Below are 22,365 nucleotides of genomic sequence, written 5' to 3' on the forward strand. Positions count from 1 at the left end.
CTTGGTGAGCCCAGAAGGCTAAACTCCAAAATATTCACAGTGGTCATCCTGTGCCGTGGTATTTTATTTTCTATACCTTAATAGTTCCAAAAATTAGTAGCCAGAGAAGGGACAAATATTAAAAGTCTGTTCAATCATCAGTCTTGGCCAGTTTTGAGTATTGGGAAGACCTACAGAGTCTGGCTCTATGGAGCCAGTCTTAAGTGCTCCATATAAGCAAGGAATTGTCTCTCGGGGTGGGTGGGGAGTGATAAGATGTGGGCCAGGATCTAGTTTACAGCACAGTTAGAGACCTGGCAACTTGTGTGGGTCAGGTCAAAGTCAAAACGAACCAGTGTCTGAGGGCCACTGGAGAGGGAAGGGTTAATGCGCAAATCCATAAAGCTGACCCTGGGGTGGCCCACTTAGGAGACCATCTGCCAGCGGGCCTGCAGCTGCCAATCCCAGGCAGGCTCTGCCTTCTCCCAGGCTCCTCCCAGCCCACACAGCTCAGAGCGGCCCAGATGCCTCTGTCTGGGCCCCGCTCTCCAGCCAGGGAATCTGGGCTGTCTGAGTCATCGAATCTCCCTCATCCCCAGCAGGAGGACCTGCGTTGGAGGCCACAGAGGTTACAAACTTTCTCACTTGTGATCTCATTTGACCTCAATAACCACAGATAATGACGTGCTGGTTTTCCCATTGCCTAGCTGAGGAATCTGAGTCTCAGAGGAGTTATGGGGCTTGGCCAAGGCCACGAATGAATTCTCTTTGGGGAAGCAGCAAACCCCTCTGCTCTGATCCCACTGACACTAACTCTGCCAAGGGAAGTCGGGGGACTAGATGAGGCCCATGTTCCAAAGCCCATCACCGGGAGCTCGGGGCCGGCCGTGGGGTGGGGATGGTGGGGCAGAAGAGCACCAGGTTGGGGTCCAGGACACTGGACTCGACTCCCTGCTCTACCTCTCCATTCTGCCTCATCCGCTCCTCCATCTAGAAGGTCTCAGGTAGCTTCCAACTCTTCTGCTGGGTGAAATCCAAGATCGCTGGCTACTTCCTAGCCCCGGGGAGAGAATAAGACGAGCACCTCTCCTCACACACCATCACCATATACCCTGGAGTCAGATATCGGGCCGCATAGACCAGAAGAGGGAAGAGAAAGAGTTAACTCGAGGGGCAGATGGAGGAGGGACAGACTCCTCCCTGGAACCCGCCCAAATGTCAGACTGAGCAGTTCAGGACTGGCGGCCAAAGGAGGCAGAGAGAGACCCAAAAGCTCCCAGAACAGATGGGCCAGCCAGGGCACGAGGGGGATGAAATGGCCGTCATAATCATAATATCTCAAATTCCTCTGGTGCATTCCTGTTTCCAGAGCTCATTCAAATCCATTATCTTATTGGAATCTCGCAACTCCTCTGGACAGTAGATGGCCAGGGGCTGTGAGATCCATCTGGAAAGATGAGGCAACTGAACTCAGAGAGGTTAAGAGATCTGCCCAAGGTCACACAGCTCATTTGCTGTTGGAACAAGAGAATCAGGTCTCTTGAATTCCGATTCATCTATCAGGGGACTAGCAATCCGAGCCCCCATTTTCCAACATGGGGGCTTAGGAATGATGAGCTATATTAGTAATACAATCTCGACAATAATGACAATAATAAAACCAAACAGGAGTTGATCACTGGTAAGGTGATAGGTACTGTGTTAAGCACTTAATGTATATTATCTCATTTAATTCCCACTTTGACCCTATGTGGGGTAGATATAACTATGAGCTGCAATCTAGGGATGAAGGACACTTAGGTGAGCATGAGTGATATCACTTGCTCAAGGACACGGTTATAAACAAGTGAAGCTAAGACTCAAACACACATCTCTCCATTCCTTCACAACCACATTCACAGGTCCCAATCACCTAAAGAGCCTTTAAAAAATCCTGACGCACAGATATCACCTCGAATCAATTAAATCAGAGTGTCTGGATGTGGGGCCCAGCCATCATATTTTTTAATGAGCCCCGGGGATTCCACTGGACAGCCAAGTTTGGCAACCCCTGTACTCCAGTTTCCCTGGGTACTGGTCCACTTCTCATCTCAGAAGGACTCCTAAGTGTCTCTCTTTCTCCATCTGTACAATGGAGCCCCTTCAGCTGGGAGAGACCAGAATCTGGCCTCTCTAGGCTCAGGCCAGGAAAGCGTTAACCCCCTCCCCACCCAGAGCTTTGTGCTGAGAGCTCCAGAAGGCAGACTGGTCCCAGCTGTCCCTTCCCCTCCCCTCCCAGAGGCACCTAGGGTTTGGGGAGTGTGCACCCAGGACCAAGCCTGTTGTAGAACTTTTATTCTGCTTCTCTCAAATTAGGCTTTTGTGCAACTGTAGACATTGGATTCTGCCACCTCGGGTGATGTCGCTCAGTGGCGTTCTCCATCTTCTCTGGGTAAACCTGTTGGGTGCTCCCAAAATACAGTGAAATCACAACAGAGGGGGAAGCCTGGGGTGCGGTCAGTGGAACAAAGCAAAAGAGCTCTTCAAGAAGAGCCTGTGGCTTGGTGGGAACTGGGACATTCTTATTTTCCAGGCTCTAGAAATTGTCTCTACTTTGTCCCCAGCAGGAAGCAGAGAGTCTTCTCTGTGCCTGTTCTCCCTTCAGCATTGGTGGGGAGCAAAGGGAGTCTGTTCCCAGGGTTCAAATCCTGTTGTTGGCTGACTAGCTGAGTGGGCTGCCACACTCTGGCCCACTCCCTGGACTGTAAATAAGGCGGCTGCAGCCCCTCCTGACCCTGACCTACCTAGTTCTCACATCAGCTCTGAGAGCCGCAGGATGGAGAATAGAGAAAGCCTAATGAATGTAGAAATCTGAAGAAAAGCAGGCCTCCTGCGAGAGCTCTCTGCCTCCTCACCCCTCCTCCATCGGGAGCAGCTGTCCTTGAAACATCAGTGCTTTGCCCAAGCCCCTGGAACTCACTGACCGACCTGGTCAATAAATATTGGACACACTAGGGCACACAGTGGGGAGTTTCCAGGACTGTGAAGTCTAGGACTCTGAGGTCCTAAAGGGTACCGTGTCATAGGAGGCAGGAATCCCCCCATGAACTCGGCTGATGACAAATGGTGGATCCCTACAGCGTAAAAACCACAGAATCCTATGATTTGGGAATCTCAGAATCAGGAGCTTAACCAGGCGTGTGGGACCTGAAGCTTACACAGTTTGGGAGCCCCTTTTAGGAAAGAGAATATGAAATCTCAAAAATAAAGTTAGGTCCTTAGGTGAATACTTACTTGGAAGGAGAGGACAGCATAGGATAAAAATTTACGAGCCAGGAAAACCCACCAACACCCCCAGTCCAGACTATAACACAATTTTTTTATTAATGAACATTCTGAAATACCTCTATCGTACTTTATTCTTTGGACTTTTGGACTACATTGCCTCTGATTGCCTCTTTCTATGGTAATTTTCTAATATTGTCATCTATAGAGAGAACAGAAAAATAATTCAGCATTTTTTCTAGGATGGTTTGTTTAGGTAGGAGGACTTTGGGGTATGTGGTTGACAGGCCCAAAGGTCCCACTGAGATATGGGAGGACAGGGACCTTCCTGTGTCCCTCCAAGCTTCCTACTGCCCATTAAAAGGACTTTCTTTCAGAGCTGTGCTGGAGTGTTGTCTCAGCCACGTCTAGATATCCAGGTACTGAAACTATCTTACTTTTAGTTGGTGACCTCCCTTGTAACCTCTACCAGCTCTTCTGCTTAACAATCTCAGACCCTTGGGGGGAAGCAAGTAGGGGAAATAGGACCTGAAAATGTATATAAAATTGCCCTCATTTTTGATAGCTGGTGATCTATACAACTGCTGACTTCAATCTTTTGCAGCATGTCTCTGAGAGCATCGGGAATCAAGGATGCCACAGGACCCTGGGGACTGGGACTCAGGATAGCTGGAGACAAGGAGGATACAGAGCCGTGCAGGTTGGGGGTTTGACTGGATGACACAGTTCCTGGGAATAAGGGGAGGCAAGGAAGTGCGGCCCCGTGAATGGGTTCAGTCCACTTACCCCTGCCCCCTACCAGGCCGTACCCCAAGCCTAAGAAAGCTCTCCCACATGCCTTTCCTCCCTGGGCCCCAGGTAGAACTATACAGAGATAATGTAGCAATATGGTGTAGTGGTTATGGGCATACGGGTCTGGGGTTCAAATCTCCACTCCATTTCTCATGAGTTGTGTGACCTTGAATGAGTGCTGTCACTTCTCTGAGCTCCAGGTTTCTCACCTTAAAAGGAGGAGGATGAAAATGTACCCACTTTATAGGATATTTGTAACGATTAAGCAACATAGTTCATATACAATGCCTAACACAGTGCCTTGCCTGGTACTTGGATAGACGCTCAGTAAATGCCAGATGTTACTATCACTACTCCTGTCCAGCTTGGCCTATCTCAGCACCAGAGCCCAGTGAAAGTCCCCTCCCTTAGCACTTGATCTCAGAAGGGCTGAAATTGGCTTTCCTAGTATCATATGCTAGTCCTGCACCAATTAGAATGTCTAGGGTAACTGAGAAGTGTAATTGTATCTATTGTGGCCCGACTGGCATGGAAGTAAGGTTCTGTCACTATCAAGGAAAGGAAAAATGTTCTGGAAAGACCTAAATAAAAAATGGGAAAGGGGCGCCTGGGTGGCACAGTCAGTTGAGCATCCGACTCTTGGTTTCGGCTCAGGTCGTGATCTCAGGGTCCTGGGACTGAACTCCATGCCAGGCTCCTTGCTCAGTGCGGAGTCTGCTTAAGACTCTCTCTCCCTTTCCTTCTGCCCCTCCCTCTGTATTCATTCTCTCTCTCTCCCTCTAAATAAATGTGTGTTTTGTTTTTTTTTTTAAATAGGACAGTCCCTTTTACCTGTCTTCTTACTCGATTTGCCCCAATTGGTTTGGGTTTCTATTCCATCTCACTGGCCAATCAGACCCCACGTTTCTGACAATCCTGGAGTCCTTTCCCAGAATCTCAAAGAATCTGGGGAGAATGAACCCATCCCAACCCCTAGCTTTGCTCCTTGAGAACAGAGACTATGTCTAGTTCATCACACTTCCCAAGAGTCCAGCACCAGGTCTGTCACATAAAACACACTCAATAAACAGGTTTCAGAATGTTGAGTGAATAAAGGGGATACCAATTTGCAATCAGGGGAGATGACTTCCCAAAGATCAAAGAGGAATCTTCTGGCAGCTTGGTTCTTTTCTTGTTTTCTTCTTTGTAACCAACATTAAATAAGTGTTAATGGTGGGCCAGGCCCTGGTTGATCGCTTTGTCTATCAACACGTTTAATCTTCCCTGAAACACTTTGAGCACTGCACTTCACCTAGGCAGTGTGCTCTATTGGTTAAGACCTATATTCAAATCCTAGCACGAGAAATTTCTCGCTGTATGATCATAAACAATTACTTCCTTTCTTTGGGGCTCTCCTTGTCTATAAAATGGGAATGACAGTATATACTTTGCTTAGTTAATACATTAAACATGCTAACACATGGGAAGAGTTTGGCACAGTGCCGGGACCAAAGTCAACGCTCAATGAACAGTAGCTTATTTTTCCTTCCCTCTTCCTCCCATATGGAGAAAAAACTTATCAGACAGTCCTCAGATGCTCACACTAGTATGTGATTCCGGGAATGGGAGGCAATTCCAATACAGGGGAGAGCATGGTGCCAGACTCCCTTCCCTTTCTACCCAGACGCTACTAGTTTATATTTCCCAGTTCTCTTGGCACCTAGATGGGATCTTGTGACTAGCCTCCAGCAATGGAATGTAAATGGAAGTGTTGGGTCACTTCCAGGTCGAAGCAGTTAAGAGCAACTGGGACTTCTCCACCTGGGTTCATTCTCTTCATCTTTCAGCTAGATCATGCCATATAACCTTGAAGTCATGTCATGGAGGTGGGTTCCTGTATAACTACATGAAGCAAAGCCCTTCTTCAACCCATAGAGGACTAAGAGAGGAGCAGGACATGACTAGCCATATTATGCCACTGAGATCCTGGGGTGTATTTGTTACAGCTGTTATTCTTGCCTATCCTAACTACACTTTCCTCATTTAAGGACCTTGAAACATCCAAGGTGACATCTATTCTGCTTATTCTTTGAGTCCAAATAGTATCAGCAGCCAGTAGCCATTCTCTCCTGGTCAGAGAATATGTTCCCTGGAGAAAGGAGTGCTAGGAATTGACTGCAGTGTTCTGGAGGATTCATAGGAAAGAAGGGGGATGGGTGGAAGGAAGTCCTCATCTCTCCAGTGGCACTGCCTCCTCAGTTCCACTGATCAAACAATCCCATGACTACAGATAGTGCTAAGCTTTCACGTAGGTTAGGCTCTGGCGAAATGCCTCCCTTTCTAGCTGTTTCGTGAGAAAACTCAGAACAAGCATAATTACAGCCCAAGGATAGGGCTGTGCATGGCTAGATGACTTGTAATCACAAAATCTGTGTTCCAATGGTAAATACACTTTGTGTTCTTTTTGCCTCTACTTTTTCAGAAATGCCTCTTGCACCTAGAAACAGCTTAACCCAATGCTGGCTAAAGCTCTGGTCTGGCTTTGCCCCAGTGGAAACCAACACCACCACGGTCTTGAGGACAGGACCCATCACTGGAAACGCAGGGTCGACCAGGATTATATAGAGTGGAGATTTCATGGCTCCTGGGTCTGAGTCCCTTTCTTTCCGGTGACCAGTTATACAGGGGGAGAGAAGAGGATGCTAAGAATAAACTTGGCGTGACTTCTCAGTTACAGATGACCAGGCTAACTCTAGCCAGTGAGCTGGCAACTGCTCATCCCCATCCTTAAAGAGAATCAGCAAGGGGAGTTATCTGCTCACTTCTATAAAATGGTAGACTCCATGGATGAACTGGGTTCTTCTTGGATGTGCCAGGTATGTCAGCTCTTCCAGAGGATCACGCCAATGCTCATGGTAACTTGGAAGAAAGTCATGTCCCCCACTTTAGAGATGATAAAATTGAGGCTTGGGGGAGAGAAATACAGTATGGTGAGGGCTTACTTTGCTGTCCTATTCCAAGTATCATATACGCCATTCGTCCTGTATGAAGCACGGTACAGAGCAGAGCAGAAGCACCTTTTCAACCCCAGGCACCATTTCTGATGTGTCAAAGATGGGAAGCAAAAAGAATACCTCCTCCACCTACCTTATAGTGTGAGAGCACAGCTCCAAAGCACAAATATCCATAAAGTATTTGGAAAATACTATATGAATACAAACCACTAATTAATAAGTGAGTGAGTTGGTCCAGAGGTGGGCAGTCTAGCATGGAGACTGAGAGCACAGGCTCTGGAATCAGATGGCACTGGGTCTGATGAACTTCTGACCCCTCTGAACCTCAAGTTTCCTCATCTGCAAAACAGAGACATGAATATTCCCTGTCTCAGAGGGCCTCATGAAGCTCCAGTGAGTTAGTTCATATGGAATGCTTAGCAGAACGTCTGACTTACACTGTTGTGGTTGTGACTGCTAGTATTATAAATAACTCAACTAGTCTTAGTTTTCTTATCTGTGAAACAGAAAAAAAAAATCATTTTACCCATCTCACAATGCTTTCATAATTTCAAACGTGCCGACTCTGCAGATAAGATAAATCACCCCCAAACTTAAGAGGGGCTGGACACAGCTGGGAAAAGATGTGGTGGGAGAGGACTGGGCTCCGGGAGGATACCCCTCCCCACTGCCTTCCCCTCCTGCATGGCATTCAGGTGCCCCAGGCAAGACGCGGGCATTGTCCTGACTCTGAGTTAAGCCCAGGCAGCAGATCGGGCTTCTGCAGCCTCCTGCTGGTAGAACACGAAGCCAGAAATAGCTCCCTTGGTGCAGGACACCCGTTTCCTCCTTCCTGTCCTGCTTCAGCTCCCCAACTTGCTTGAGGAGAGCATGAAATGTGTCTGCTTAGCTTGGCATCTTGAGAATCAGCAGTGGGAAGGTTGGCCCTCATTACATGCACAGCCAAATCTCTTTCCTCTCTGAACTGTCCCTCTCAGGGCATCTAGCACAGGCACTGCTCCTAGTTCCAAGTAAATAAGGCAATGGGAGTCAGCTGTATCCTGGGCCCTGTGCTAGCTGCTGACTGTATGGAGATAAATAAGACAAGGCCCTCTGGTCAACTATATACATTTTCACACTAATTAACATGTTCTGGGATTGCCCATCTATTGATATTCTATTCATCAGCTTGATGGTTTATGTTTTCTACCAGTAGTTATCAGGGCTGGTTAGCCGCTAACTAGCTTCTTTAGCTTTGGGAAACCGACTTCACCTTTCTAAGGTTCTATTTTCTCATTTGTAAAATGGGACAGAGAGAGTGCCCTGTGATCAACAGTAACTGAGACAAAGAATGCAAAAAGCATGGCACCAACAGCATGGTAAGTATTCAATGGTTGGTACTCGATGTGCTCCTTCCAAGAGCTGTAGCATTCCCAACCTGGGAAGGATAAATATACAGTATGCATACTGTCACCTCCCGTTCCTGCACCAAGCAAAACGCTCTTTCCTACTGATCTCAGATACATCCCGAGAAGCCATCTCAACATAGAGCTTCAGGCAACTACTACCAATTAGTTCGAAGTCTTTGACACCTTCTATGGAACCCTTTTCACCATCCTGTCCTTACTCAGATGCATAGATCTATAGTGTGGCTGACACTCTTCTTCTCTGGAACTTTACTCTGGGGTTCAGTTCAGTATAACCTCCTTAGAGACTCACGAGCATGAGGACAGGTCAGATGCATGCAGGGGAGGCCCATTAAATGTAGGTACACATTGATATGCCTGTTATCAGCCAGCTGGGCTCCCATTCTGGTGAATGATCTTGGGAAAGTCACTCCTCGTCTCTGGACTATCTATCTATATATCTATCTATTCCCCCCTCTCCCCCCGCCAGGTAGTGCATTAGTGGGACATGGTGGTTAAAATCTTGACTACTGGGGCCTTACAAGCTGGAGTTGGGATCCTGGATCTACTTTCTGTCTGTGTTACCTTGGAGAAGTCACATAATCCTCCTGAACTCCAGGTTCCTCACTTGTTAATTAGAGATACTAACAGTACCATCTCAAAAGCTTACAGGTTTTGAGAGGTGAAGTGGGACAATAGTTTGAGATACTGACCTATGTGGTTTTTCTCCTCTCTGTATTTTCCCCTCTGGTTTTGTTGTTGTTGTTGTTATTTTACCATTTAAGCAGATTGTGGGTTCTACCCTCTGCCTCAGGGGAGGCATGCGTCAGGGCTGGAAACAGGAAGATAGGAGTGTTTTCAGCTTTTGCTTTTTGGAAAAGTCAAAGCCAGCAGGGGCAGGGGATTTATGGACTTGGGAGAGAGTCTTAAAGAAACACAAAGGAAGAAAGATTTCTCCAGAGTAGAAAGCGATTGCCTCCAGACTAGGGAGAGGGGAGACAGATTGGAGGAGGGCACCCACAAGACCAGAAGGGTGCTGTGGGGGCAGGAATGATGAATGTCTCCAGGTAATATGCGTGAACTGATGACCAATGGTCTGAGCTCTGCCAAGCTGGGCAAACTTGGACAAGTAAAATAACCTCTCTGGACCTGTGTCCTCACCTAAAATCTAAGGCTGTTTTTAATCACTCCCCAAGTTAGTGCAAAGCAGTACAAAATCCTGGTGCCACCAAATATCTATTATCCCACCCTTTCAACACCGGTGATTTAGCTCGTGGTCCTCTGCACCACCATTTCCGAGTTTAACTCTGACCAAGAAAACACATAGTTAACTACCAATATCTCTTGTCTCCTTGTCTTGAAGGGTTATCCCTCTTCATGGATGGTTCGATAATCTTCTTGCTGGGAAGAGCACTTCTAGCATGAAAGGCACTTCCTGCTGGCTGATACTCTTTCTGAGTGATTGCCCAGTGTGGGAGGAGACCATCAATACCCCAGGGCAAGCCCTTACCAAGCCCAGAGCCCTGTGAGCCCTGTGAGGTCAGCTTCACTGCTGGGCAGTTACTCTTCCCTCTGCCTGAGCACAGTTCTTGGGTTGAGCCTCCACTAGAGTGATCATCTAGAAATTTAAAAGTAGGGGAAGAGCTAGGCCTCACCAGTGACATTTTGTGCTCCGAATCTTGTCTCTGGGGAAGAAAGTGTTGGGTAGAGAAAAGTCTAGAGCAGCACATCTGGGCTGTAAATCCTACCTCTGACCCTTACAAGGTGATAACCTTGGCTGAGTAACTTAAATCCTCTAGCCTCACTTTTACCACCTACAAAATAGAGTCAATGGTATCTCCTGCATAGGGTTGGGGTGAAGACATAATGAATAATATCTACGAACTGCCTAGCATAGAGCTTGGTTTATGACGGAGAGATCTAAAGCTTCACGGCATCACAACTAACTTATATGACCTTGAGCAAAGTCACTTTATCTGTTCAGACTTTTTCTTTTTTCTTTTTCTTTTCTTTTCTTTTCAGATTTTATTTATTTGACAGAGCTAGAGAGAATGCACAGGTAGGCAGAGTGACACGCAGAGGGAGAGGGAGGAGCAGGGAGCCCGACGTGGGGCTCCATCCCAGGACCCTGGGATAATGACCTGAGCTGAATGAAGGCAGATGTTTAACTGACTGAGCCACCCAGACGCCCTATCTGTTCAGACTTTGATTCACTTTTGATGATATTAACTTCCGCCCTGCCTGCTAATTGCTGGTTATTTATAGTATGTCTCCCCAACTAAAATGTAAACAAGTTGACAGTAAGAGAAAATTGTATTCATTATTATGCTTTGCCTATAGTAGAACTTCTGTGTTGAAGGTATGAATGAATAAGAAGGGAGATGTAAAATCCCTTTGCACAGATTGAAAAAGGGATCCTGGCAATCATGATTCTTTGTTTCTGATAGGAATGAATTTGGATCCGTGCTGGGTGCACAAGCTTTTGGGGTCAAAGACACTGTCCCACAGTGGGAGGGGGTCAAGAGACCCAGGGTGTTTTCTGGGTCTTTATAAGACCTCGAGCCTCAGTTTCTTCATCTGCAAGATGAACACACAAGGGGCACTTACAGTTGTAAGGACCAAATGAGAACAAACAAAGATAAGGATATAGCATGATTTCATGATGTGACTTTAGGCAAGTCATTTCACATCTCTGAGCCTCACTTGTCCTATTTGTAAAATGGGAATAATTTCATTTTTTTTTTCTTTTTGCCCTTTTCCCCAAGGAACTTGGAATGGTGTGGTCTCTTAGGACTAAGGGTCAAGTGGGCTCACATTTCAGCTCTCTCTCTGGCGTTAACTTTCTGATGCTTCATGGAGTGCCCTTTGCTCCTTCTGTGCCTCAGTCTCCCCATCTATGAAACAAAAAGGCTGAATGTGAATTCCTCAAAGTTCCCCTCTGACTCTCCCATCCTAACTGGAAGCTAAAAGCCCCCGCAAAGTGATGGTGGCTTGTAAGAAGCCGACCCAATGGAAGGTGCCATTACAATGATGGGTCCTGCTGGAAACAATAAGCCACATGATAAACAGTGGCCCTGAGTCCACTCTGCACCACTGCCCAGACATCTGTCCATATGGGAGTGGGCTGAGCCCCAGAATCACCTGCCACCTGGCTGTGGAACAGAGGCCGGCCAAACAAAAGCCTCCTTATCAGCTGGCAGCTCTGAAACAGGATCCCAGAAACAGCCAGAGCTGCTCACCTGCTCTGCTAGGCACAAGCTGGGTCCAGACGGACATCTCATCAGCATCCCCAGACCAGGCTTCGGGGAGCATATGCCACAGGAGGCCTTTATGGGGCAGGATGCCGTAACTCCCCACAGAGGGTAGGGTGGCAAGAGAGAGCAGTGTGCGGCCACCTGATCACAGCAGGAAGTTCAAACGTGACATTGGGTCAACACCACTTCACTGAACCCAGTGCTCTCTCAGGCCGACTCAGGCTATGGACGTCGGGCAACTCCTCCCCCTTTGTGGGTCTCAGTCTCCCCATCTGCAAAATGGGGATCTGAACTACAGCAGTGAGTCCCAAAGATCTTTTGATCTTGTATCTCTCTCAGTAAGAAATTTTGAGGATGAAACCCCCATATATGTGTATTTATGAATTCTACATGAACACTGTGGTTCTAATACATCATTACACATAGTATAAAACATATTCCTCAGACCTCCCCATGCACAAGGAGACTGGATGATCTTGAAAATCCCTTTAGCTTTGAAATTCTGTTGCTGTACCTATGTAAGTCTCCAAGTCTCCTGATCAGTACCACGTGAACACTCCCGCAGGCCCTCATCATTTATTCATTCAACAAACATGTCAAGATCCCCAACCATGGGCCACTGTCCTAGGTCCTGAGATACAGTGAGGAATGAGGCAAACAAGGTCCTCACCTCCCCATCCCCACACCCTCCAGCAGTTCAAATGTTTCTCTTTCAAATAAAAGAAATTAACTTTGCTGTTTTTAATACTGGTGTTTCCATATGCTTCAGACTATTAGGTGTGCCAGCGACTTGATGAGGGGAAAGTGTTACAATTCACACATTCAACCAACACCTGTCTGGCCCCCTGCTGTGTATCAGGTGAAAGAGATACATCAAGGAGCACACAGACAGTCCCCATCCCCATGATGCTTTCAGTCTCTTAGGAGAGGTACACTTTAATATGGGTCTCACAAATCAATACAAAATCACAAGTGTGTTGAGAGCCAAGCGAGGTACCTGCCATGATAAGAAAGTCAGTAATTCAAGGTGTGACTTAATCTAGAGCATTGTAGAAGGAATCCCTGAGGAAATGACATTTGACCTGAGATCTGAAAGTGCAGTAGGTATAAGTTAGGCACCGGGGAGAGGGAGAGCTTTCCTGGCATCATGTGCAAAGGCCCGGTGGCAGAAAGGGCATGGAAAATTTGAGTGACTAAAAGGAGAGGGGTGTAGCTGAATGGAGGGAGTGAGGGTCAGCATCTTAGAAACAATCTTGGGGAGGTGGGCCGATAGATGCTAGACTGGAGAGTCTTTAGGTCTTCTCAGGGAGTCAGCTCTGTATTCTGCAAACCAAAGGAAAGGGATGGAGGGCTTTAGATGGGTGGAGGGGGTGTGTATGGGCTGACTCGCCTTTTGAAGAGGTTCTTCTGGCTCAGTGCGGAGCATGGGTAAGGAGGGGAAAGACAGAGAAAGTGGGTCGGGGAAGGACAGAGAGTAGGGTAAGTTATAATAGTAGCTACTGCTTAAGCTTATCGGGCATAAAACAAGACGAGCAAAATGAGACAAAAACACCCACAACCTTAAAAGCCAAACTACAGCAACAAGAGGTACAGCAGGTAGAGAAGACTTGTAGTTGCCATCAGACAGACCTGAGTTCAGATCCCAGTTTCACCTCTTACGAACTATGTGGTCTTGGACAAGACACATCTCACCACCTCCCTGGTCTCAGTTGTTCCTCCTCCGCAAAGCATATGAGACTCGACACATGTACCACTCAAGAGCTCTGGCTTCTTACCCCAATTCTGACTCTTACCAGCCAGCTGTCCTTGAGCAGGTCACCTCCACCCTCTAAGCCTTGGTTTCTCCTCTATAAAACAGTCTCTCAAATACCCCTCTCCTGGAGTTACTGTGAAAATGGGATTAGGCAACAGATAAAATATGCTTGCTTCATAGCACAGGGCTGGGCACTTAATGACAGAAGGAGCTTGGCCTCCACTCTGCGCCGTGAGTGTGCACACACGCCTCAGGCCCAGATGGCACCTGTCTCCCCAAAGGAATGGGGTCTGTCTTATAAAATTCCAGCTCACTTGTGTAAGCTTAACTTTTAATGAAGCCAGAGAACAGTGATCCACTGGTGTTTCTGCTCAGCGAAGCTGTCAGCGGGATGTAAGTCCAGGGAATCCGGCAATGAGGGGATTCTCCTGATGAGAAACATTTGCGTCCAGAGGATCTTAATATTTGTTTTGAACAGACACATGTAGACGTGAATTACTTAATGACTGTTTTAGGGTTCGGCATTGTTCTGTATTTGGTTTGGCTTTGTCTCTATGACATCTTAATTCGTGTTTTATTTCACGGAGCTCCGCACACAGGCTGTGGCATATGGGAGCTCCCTCAGCAAAATCTCCAGTGAAGATGGGGGATGGAGGGGGAGAGAGAGAGAGAGGGAAAGAGAGAGAGATGGAGAGTAAGCAGACTGTAGCTTCAAAGGTGAGCCATGAAGGGGGGCGGCTGGGTGAGAGGGATAGTCTGAATACAATGGATACAAGAGATAGACCAAACCCTCACCGTCATGGGAACAAGATTTGCCACTGCTGTTTGGAAGTCTAAACAGTGTGTTTTTCAATTTCCTAATCTGATTGATCACAATCAGAGAGATTGTAAATTTCATGCTTGTCCATAACACATGCAGGGGCCCAGCTAAGCTTCTAACACTGCTATTCAAAGTCATTCTGGCTGCATTTGAGTCAGGGAGAGGAGCCAATAGAAGCAGATTAGACCTAGGACCCTGACTGAGAGGGCAGGAGGAACCCCCCTGTGACCCCCATCCCTGCTCCCAGCCTAGGAGTCAAGGACCTGAGAAGTCAGTCCTTAACTGGTTTACTACATTAATTGCTTGAAATGTTTCCTGCCTCCATCTAAGGAGTCATCCCCTGTTAGTCTTCCCCTCACTCACTCTGCTCTAGCCACACTGACTTCCTTGCTATCTTTAAATACATCAAGCATGCTTCCACCTCAGGGCCTTTGCACTTACTGCTCCCTCTGTCTCAAAAACCCTTTCCCCTCCGTTATCCTTATGACTCCCTCCTTTCACCCAGGCAGGCCCCTGACCACCCCATCCAATCAACCAGCCCCCAGCCTTACCCTCTCTATCCCTTTCCCCTCCTTTATTCTTCTTTATAACACTTATTATAACCTGACCTTCTTTGATTTCTTCATTTATTACCTTGTTTCTTCATTTATCACCTTTCTCCCTCACGAGAGCAGGGGCTTGGTGTTGTTCATTGCTATATCGAGTAGGAGCTCAATAAAATTGCTCCATGAATGAAAGCATGATTTTATTTTTTTAGCCACAGGCAGCTTCTTCCCTTTTGTGATTCATTCCCTGTAGCTCATCTTCTCTTTGAAACGCGTGGGCTCACTCCAATCCCCCTACCATTGGTGGCTGCTCAAGGAATGCAGACTGGATTTTGTTTTAGCCAGAGCTAGACCATGAAGGACAAGAAACCTAATGGTCCACACCAGACTCTGCATCCTTGAGCCAATGACAGAGGAGTTGGAAATTTTATACAATAAGGGCAGTTCCTTTCCACAATCCCTTCATTAGCACTTAACTCTGAGCCCTCCAGCAGATGATGTCCTCTCTAGAAAGTTCAAATTGTTTTTTCTTCTGGGGAGAGAAAAAAAAAAAAAAAGGTCTCTTTTGAGACTCTACTATCAATGAAGGCCTTATTCATGCTGATCATTCCTTGCATTTGTAGGTAAAATTGATGAAGTAAAAGAATCACTCTCATTTCACAGATCAAACCACTAAGGATAACTGTGTGAGTCTAGGCAAGGGACTCCACACCTCATGGAGGGTGCCTCCCTCCTCTGGTTTTCCACATCCCCTTTTCTTATATTCCTACCCATATTACAGTACTTAGGATAGGCTGCCTCATGCTGTTCCTTACTGGTGCCTGTGTCCACCTTTGCCACTAAATTCTGAGGCCCTCCCAGGGAGAGACTGTATTCATTCATCTTTTCCTCCTTGATGGGCCTGGCACATAGTAATAATAAAAACAATAATTTATTATTAATAGTAAGAGTTAACATTGATGATGATAACCCTTCCTCTGTGCCAAACAGCACTTTCCATAAATTAGCCCATTCAGTATTCTCAACAGCTCTTGGAGAGGGCTGCTATTATTAGCCCCATTTTATGGATGAGGAAACCAAGATTGAGAAGGTCAAGTTCCTACCAAAAGTCACATAGCATCTGCAAATAGTAAGCATTAGCAAATAGTAAACAGAAACAGGTATTTTGATTAGCTGATTTGATTTGATTAGATTTTTTTTTTAACAGCTCTACATATCTCTAGTGGCTCTTTAGGGAATGCCAAAACCATGTTCAAAAATGAATACAGAGCACTGGGGTGGTCAGGTGCCACCGCCAGGCAACCCACCCAGCCCAGGTGCGGGGCAGGGGGTGGCACTCCCTCCTGACATCTCATTAGGTAACTCTTGCCATGGTAACAAGAGCACTGTTGATGGAGCTCTTGGTCTGTGCCAGGCACTGTGCCGTGTACTTAACATGAATTACTTTGTCTACTGCTCACTACAACCCCATGAACTCAGTCTCGCACAGGTGGGCCAGCCGAAGGACAGAGAGGGCAAAGTGATTGGCAGAGTCCAAAGTAGGAAAGCTGAAGCCAGTTTCAGTCAAACCAATCAAATCTGAGCCCAGATTTGACTTCAGAGTCTAAGTTCTTCACCTTTCCACTTTCTCCCCCTCAGAAGTGTTCCCTCACACCTCAAAGTCTTATTAATGAGCAATTTAAAAACACTGGTTTTGTTAAGCCCCTGCAAGTCCTTCTACCTCCCAGGAAGGTAAATCCAGCCACTCCAGAAGAAAGGCTATTTTTAAAAATGTATTGTGCCCTGGCAGCATGCCTGAGGTGCTCACAAGAGCAGGAAGCGTATGACCCAGGCTTCCTTCCTCATCACAGGAGTTAAGCTTTCAGGGGTGTCCCCCACCCATCTTTTTCTGGAGGCCTGGAGTGGGAATGGAGTTCATCAAGGCTCACACAGCCCTGAAAAGCACTTCCCGGGGGCATTTCATCCAATCTCCTGTACCCACACCAGCTGACATGTCTACTCGCCCAGCCAGACAGACGTCTATATCCCGAAAGCTTCATTCTGACACTAGTGTGAGTCAAATCTATCTGCAGAGTGTGTGCCTCTAAGGCGGCATTGATCAAGAATCCCTAGCCTGTCAGGAATGGGGGTGGACTGGGAGACAGCGAATCTGACACTGGATTTGGACCGCGTGTACTCATTCAATTAATGCATCCAAGTTTCATTCAGCGTCTACTGCAGCCCGAGTCTCTAAGACAACACGGTTGCCAAGTGAAAACAGCCGTGTCAGAAATAATGCCCCCCACTGACCCCTGTACACCATTCAGCAAATTTCACCTTTCAGAAGGAGAAAGGTTTGACCCAAACAATAACACTCCCTTTCCAGAGAAAAACGATCATTCATCACAGGGGCAAGCTTTCTCCATGACCCTCAGTACCTTGGTTTTTAACCACAGGCTGTCAGGAAATCACCTCCCAGCTGCCCCTCACTCTGCTCCTGAGGACGGAGTCAGCACAAATGTGCTAACTGATCTCTTGGCACAAAGGGGAGTCTGGAATTAAATGGTTCAAAGGCATTTCTCCTGCCTAACAATTTCGCCATCTTTCCCTTTATGCAGTAAAATCTCCAATAGTTTGGAATTTATGATCCTTTGGACAGACCTGGGCTGAAGTCTGCTTCTGGACTATTCTGCATAGAGAGGTTTTTCGAAGAAAATTAATAGCTTGCCAAAAGAATTGTAAAGGGAATTGCTTATTCTATTTAAGAGGGCGGCCTTGCTAGCCCTTTACAAACACTCCAGCATCCACAAACAATTGATATGCTAATTTCAAATGGTTTTCACATGTTCATTAAGTCCTTAGCTACTATTTGGTGATATGATTATTACAGTTGGGTCTAGCCCCAGACATTTAAGTTCTTCACTCTGAGCATAAACTTTTTGCGTACAAACTTTTCTGGACCAAACAATTAAAAAAAGAGAATTAATCAAAGCCAGGAAAAATGATTGTACTTCTTGGGTGGGGACAAGAGAGGAGTCTCTTACTCTCCAACTACCTTACTGATTCATGCTCTCTTTCAGTTCTTATAGGCTGAGGCTTCACTTTGGCCACCCTACATCCCGGGTGGCCAGGGACAGTCCCCGTTACATCTTCCATCCTGGAGTAATGACTCACAGCGAGACTTTCACTCTCAATATGAATAATGAATTATACAGTCGCTCTAAGTTTGATGGAACTAGGGATTCAAACTAATTTTCAAGGAGTTTGAGTCTTCTCCGGACTGGCAGTACCTGGTCATCTCTACACAAATGAAAAGAATGCAGTCTGAGTTTGTTACAGCAATCCATCCTGAACCCAGGGAATTCTTCACCAGCCCTCCCCCACCCCCTAACTAAAAAAGTCTGATCAGAAATTCCCTAAGCTTCCCTCAGGGAGGAGAATGATGGGACCACTCTCACCCCACCTCCTGTGTGTTAATTCCATCTCAATGCATGGCCTGTTAGCTGAAATCCCAGGATGTTTACTGCCAGCATCATTTGGGGGAGAAATGGGTAGGCCTGAAGAACACAATACTGGAAGGAAGTGTTGACTTCCTTTGGCCATTATCAACTGAGCTGTTTGTTTCAGAAGCGATGTCTATTAAGCAATCACTCTGGACCACACACTGTGGGAAGTGTTTTACCTGACTCAGTCCTCATAATTCAATGTCTGAGATGGCTACTATTATTGTTTCTATTTCAAGCTGATAAAACAGGCTCAGGTAGGTAAAGCGTCTTGTTCAGGACTCTCAGCTAAATGCTAGAGCCGGAACAAGAATCCAGGTCTGTCTGAAACTCAAGTCTGAGCTCTTAACCACTATGATATACTGCCTCCCACTCTGCTATACCGATCTGACATTTGAGTCAGACATCTGCTTGCAATTTGATACACATAAAGCTACTGCCTCATCAAGGATGCCTCATGGATGGGGAGAGGAAGGTGGGGGGGTGAGGGGAGGTTTTGCTTGGAGTGTGATTGTATGATATATGAATAGTGCTATGAAATCAACCAATTGAATATAAGCTTCTTTCCTGGTACTAAATTATCTTCTGAGATACACTTAAAATATCCTGGGGAAGTTCATTCAGAGGAGGGGTAGCCCTCATCTAGAAACATGTATTAAGTGTGTAACCAACAGAACTGGATGGTGTTTTGTCCAACCCCTCCCCCATCTCCCTACAGATCTGCTGACTATGTGCTGGTCTTGACTCATGGAACGAAATGACATTTCTGAGGAGACCAAGTACCTAGACTGCCTCTAGAGGAAGCCACTGGGGCTCAGTTGATATTATGCCAGCATCCCTTTCCTTCCTGAGAACTCAGCCCTGACAACATGGTACTTTCACTGTTAAGTAAGCCTACTACATTAGAAAGGATGCGGAAACTGACCTCGCTGGATGTGGCTGGCTTGGATGGGGCTGGGGATGATTTGGGTTTTACAGTCTGTTGAAAGACGACTCAAACCCAGCCTTCCCTGAAGACTTGAATACAAATGCTCCCAGCTCACTTCCCACCCCAAACCAGGATGACAGCTATAAAACTGGAATCTATTCTACAGAGGGTCTGCACCTGTTACAGAAGTATCGAAGAAGATCCTTCCAGCGTGACATAAACTAGGGGCTTGTGACTCAGACTTTCACCCAGCAGTGGTTTCCAGGGGTAAGGAGACCCATGATGGTAAAAAGACACCTAGAGGGAAATGACACCTGGGGGAGGAGGGCTGGCTATTGTTAAAGAGTTTCAGAAGCATTATGCTCAGATTTGTACCATGCTATAGAAAGCCTGAGGGTTAGGAGACTTCAGGCAAGTCATATAATTGAGAATATGACCAAGAAAAGGGCATGCCAGTAACGGACAGACAGGCAAAGGGTAAAAATGCCAAGTTAGGTGGACTTTAGGGCGTTTTCTATATTCAAAAACCACCAGGAATCTGCTCTCCTCTTCCTGCAACCATGAAATACATGGCAGACCCTGGACCAAATGTCACACAGGTAATTTTCAATGAAATTATCTTTAGTTTCCACTACAAGGGCATATTCTTTGGCCTACATAGCCCCTGATTTGCCAACAGTAGGTGCACTCCAAAGGCGGAATGGATGGCTGAAACCCAGGAAGACAGAACTGCTGACGTCAAAACTCTCTACAAAGAACCTTTTCCCAAGCAGAGAAACATCAGTCTTGGACGGCATTTGGTGTTCTTAGTCCCCTTCTCCAGCCTATGTCACAAGGTGTCCCCTCCCTCCCATCTGCAAATACTGGCTGCTACTGCTGCTGCTGCTTGAAGCCTACCACATCCTGCTTCTAGGACACCCATTCCCAACATGGGGTACCCATCTCTCTAAAGACCTGTATGAGCTACGCTCCTATCAGACTCTGAAAAGTTCTCCAGCCTGAGTTTGATTCTGTACATAGGATTCACTGCCACCCACCCCACAACCGCAGGAAAGTTCAGATCCCGTGGGTCCTGAACAGGCATCCTGTATGAAACACTTTCACAGACATGTTTTCGATCTACTCTCTAACAGAGCCTGCCAGGATTAATAAATCCTCCAAGTGGTCTCCCCTGGTCCACTTCGTTCTTTTTCTCCCACTGAACCACTCATCCAACACCAGCGAAAGATGAGTTTTCATACTGCCTTGATTTTCCCTGACAGAGGGCACAGCCTTCTTCCTTTCATTCTCAAACTCCTCTAAATAGAATACTTTATGAAAAGAATTGGGTTTTCTCTGTCTTGGAATGTTCTCCCCAGCCTCCTCTCCATTCCACCCCACCTCCTCTTCTCCTCCTTTCTGCCTTTCTTTCTTTCCTTCCCTTATTCTCCCCATCCCACTATTTTCACCATCTACGGGTCTGTTCTCATCCTTGAGTTCAAAGCAATCAGATCCTTGTTGAAAAACCAAACAAAACTCTTCCCAGATCATCTTCACGATCTTGGAAGGCTCCTCCCTGACTCTTGAGCTCAGAGTACTGGTTTTGGATGCTGGAGAAGAGAGAATTCAGCAGCAGTGGCAGCCAGAAAGGCGTGGAGGAGGGTGCTGTTTAGGGTGTATTTGAGGGAACAGCATATGGGCTTTTGTCAAAATGCTCAGAGCTCGTTAGTTTCTGAGCTGAGTATAGAAATGTGCCGTTTACCTCTAAACACTGCTTGAGCTGGTTCAACCCTCATCTTCTCTTCTTGTACAACACCCCAACTACCCCAATTCCACCATTCCTTTGCCCCCCGTCCTCTGAGCTCTAATACCGAGAAGAGAAAAGTTTCTTAGTCAAGTCCTATCTCATCTACACTGCCCACCAAAGAAAGCAAAACCTCCGGAACAGCAGCTGCCAGGGCAGCAGACCATTGAGTGTTGCTCCCCCTAAAGACTCCCTGTCCGTTCTCACCAGCTTCCACCTCACACAGGCAATCAGTTCCCATGTTCCAGCGGGAGACACCGAGTAGTGATGGGCAAAAGACAGGCGCCCTGGCCCAGCCGCCTGCATCCACCCCTCAGGACTCTGGGGCACACAGGCCAGGAAAGAAGGACCATCAGGGTCTCAACTGCTAAAACGGAGGTCATTACCTTGGCAGCGGCTTGCGGGCCGTGATACTGGCGACAATGATGCTTTCGGGACGCGGGGTGGCCACAGCTTTAAAGGTTCCTCGCCAGAACTTCTCGAAAAGCTGCTTCTCGCCTTGCTGAACGCTCGCCATAGCCAACACGAAGGGACCCGGGGCGCCCGGGCGCTGTCCAAAGTGCTGAAACGTGGATTCCAAATGGGGGCACACCCGGCTCTGGGCTCAGTCCGTGTGAAACCCAGAGGGGTGGGGTGGGAGAGATCGGGGGTTCAGGGCGGGGGATGGGATGCCTCAGCCCGGTCAGGCAGGGGAGGAAGAAGGCTGATCCACCGTCTTTCTTTGCCTTCTGTGCTGTCTCGGGCTGAGCTCTGAGCTTGCGGAGCCTCCGCGCCCCAGGAAGGGAAGGGAGGGCTGGCTTTCTCGGCAGCGCCAGGAGAGAAGCGGCGATGGGGTCGTCTGTGTGTGCGTGCGCGTGTGAGCTCAGGCGCGCCCGGGTTTTGTCTCTCGCACAATGTGACGTTGGAAGAGGAGGCTGGTCGCGCGAGCTGCACTTTCCTCCCCCCTCTCGGTCTCTCCTCCCCCCCACCAACTCCCTCCTCCTCCGGCACAGCCGCCATCTGCATAACAAAAGCCCGCAGGTCCTGGGAGGAGAAAGGGCGGGGCAAGTGCCTGTCACCAGGGCCCCGAGGCGACGGAGTTGCAGTGCTGACCCCTCAGAGAAGCAATCCTGGCACCCCGAACTGAAACAGGCAGGAGATCCTGCTTCCCAGCCTGCTCTCCTCCCCAGCGGTAGCAGGCCTCTACCCCTTCCCCTATCTCTTCTTGCGCGCTCTCTGGGCCTGGCCCCCTCCCTTCTCAGCCCCTTCCTTTCTCAAGTCTTGTAGCAGATCTTGGGGGGAGGGGGTTAAAAAAAAAAACAAAAACTTAACCTACCCACCCAAGCCAACCCGATCGCCTCACTTCTGGGAGGGACTGCCTAGGCAGCAAAGGGGGTCCCTTGCATTC

At 47.4% G+C, this 22,365-nt stretch overlaps 1 protein-coding gene across 1 annotated transcript in view; it reads right to left on the reverse strand.

The window, feature by feature from the left end:
- The window catches only part of SRRM4 (serine/arginine repetitive matrix 4), a 142,465-nt gene extending 120,544 nt beyond the window's left edge, over positions 1–21,921 (reverse strand). The window contains exon 1 of the mRNA XM_032876174.1: positions 21,365–21,921. Within this exon, the coding sequence (XP_032732065.1) occupies positions 21,365–21,495 (131 nt within the window). The 5' untranslated portion in view covers positions 21,496–21,921. The remainder of the gene's footprint in view (positions 1–21,364) is intronic.
- Positions 21,922–22,365: the final 444 nt, after the last annotated feature.

Source organism: Lontra canadensis, unplaced genomic scaffold (assembly GCF_010015895.1).
Source record: "Lontra canadensis isolate GAN:19392208 unplaced genomic scaffold, GSC_riverotter_1.0 scaffold58, whole genome shotgun sequence".
Lineage (NCBI taxonomy): Eukaryota > Metazoa > Chordata > Mammalia > Carnivora > Mustelidae > Lontra > Lontra canadensis.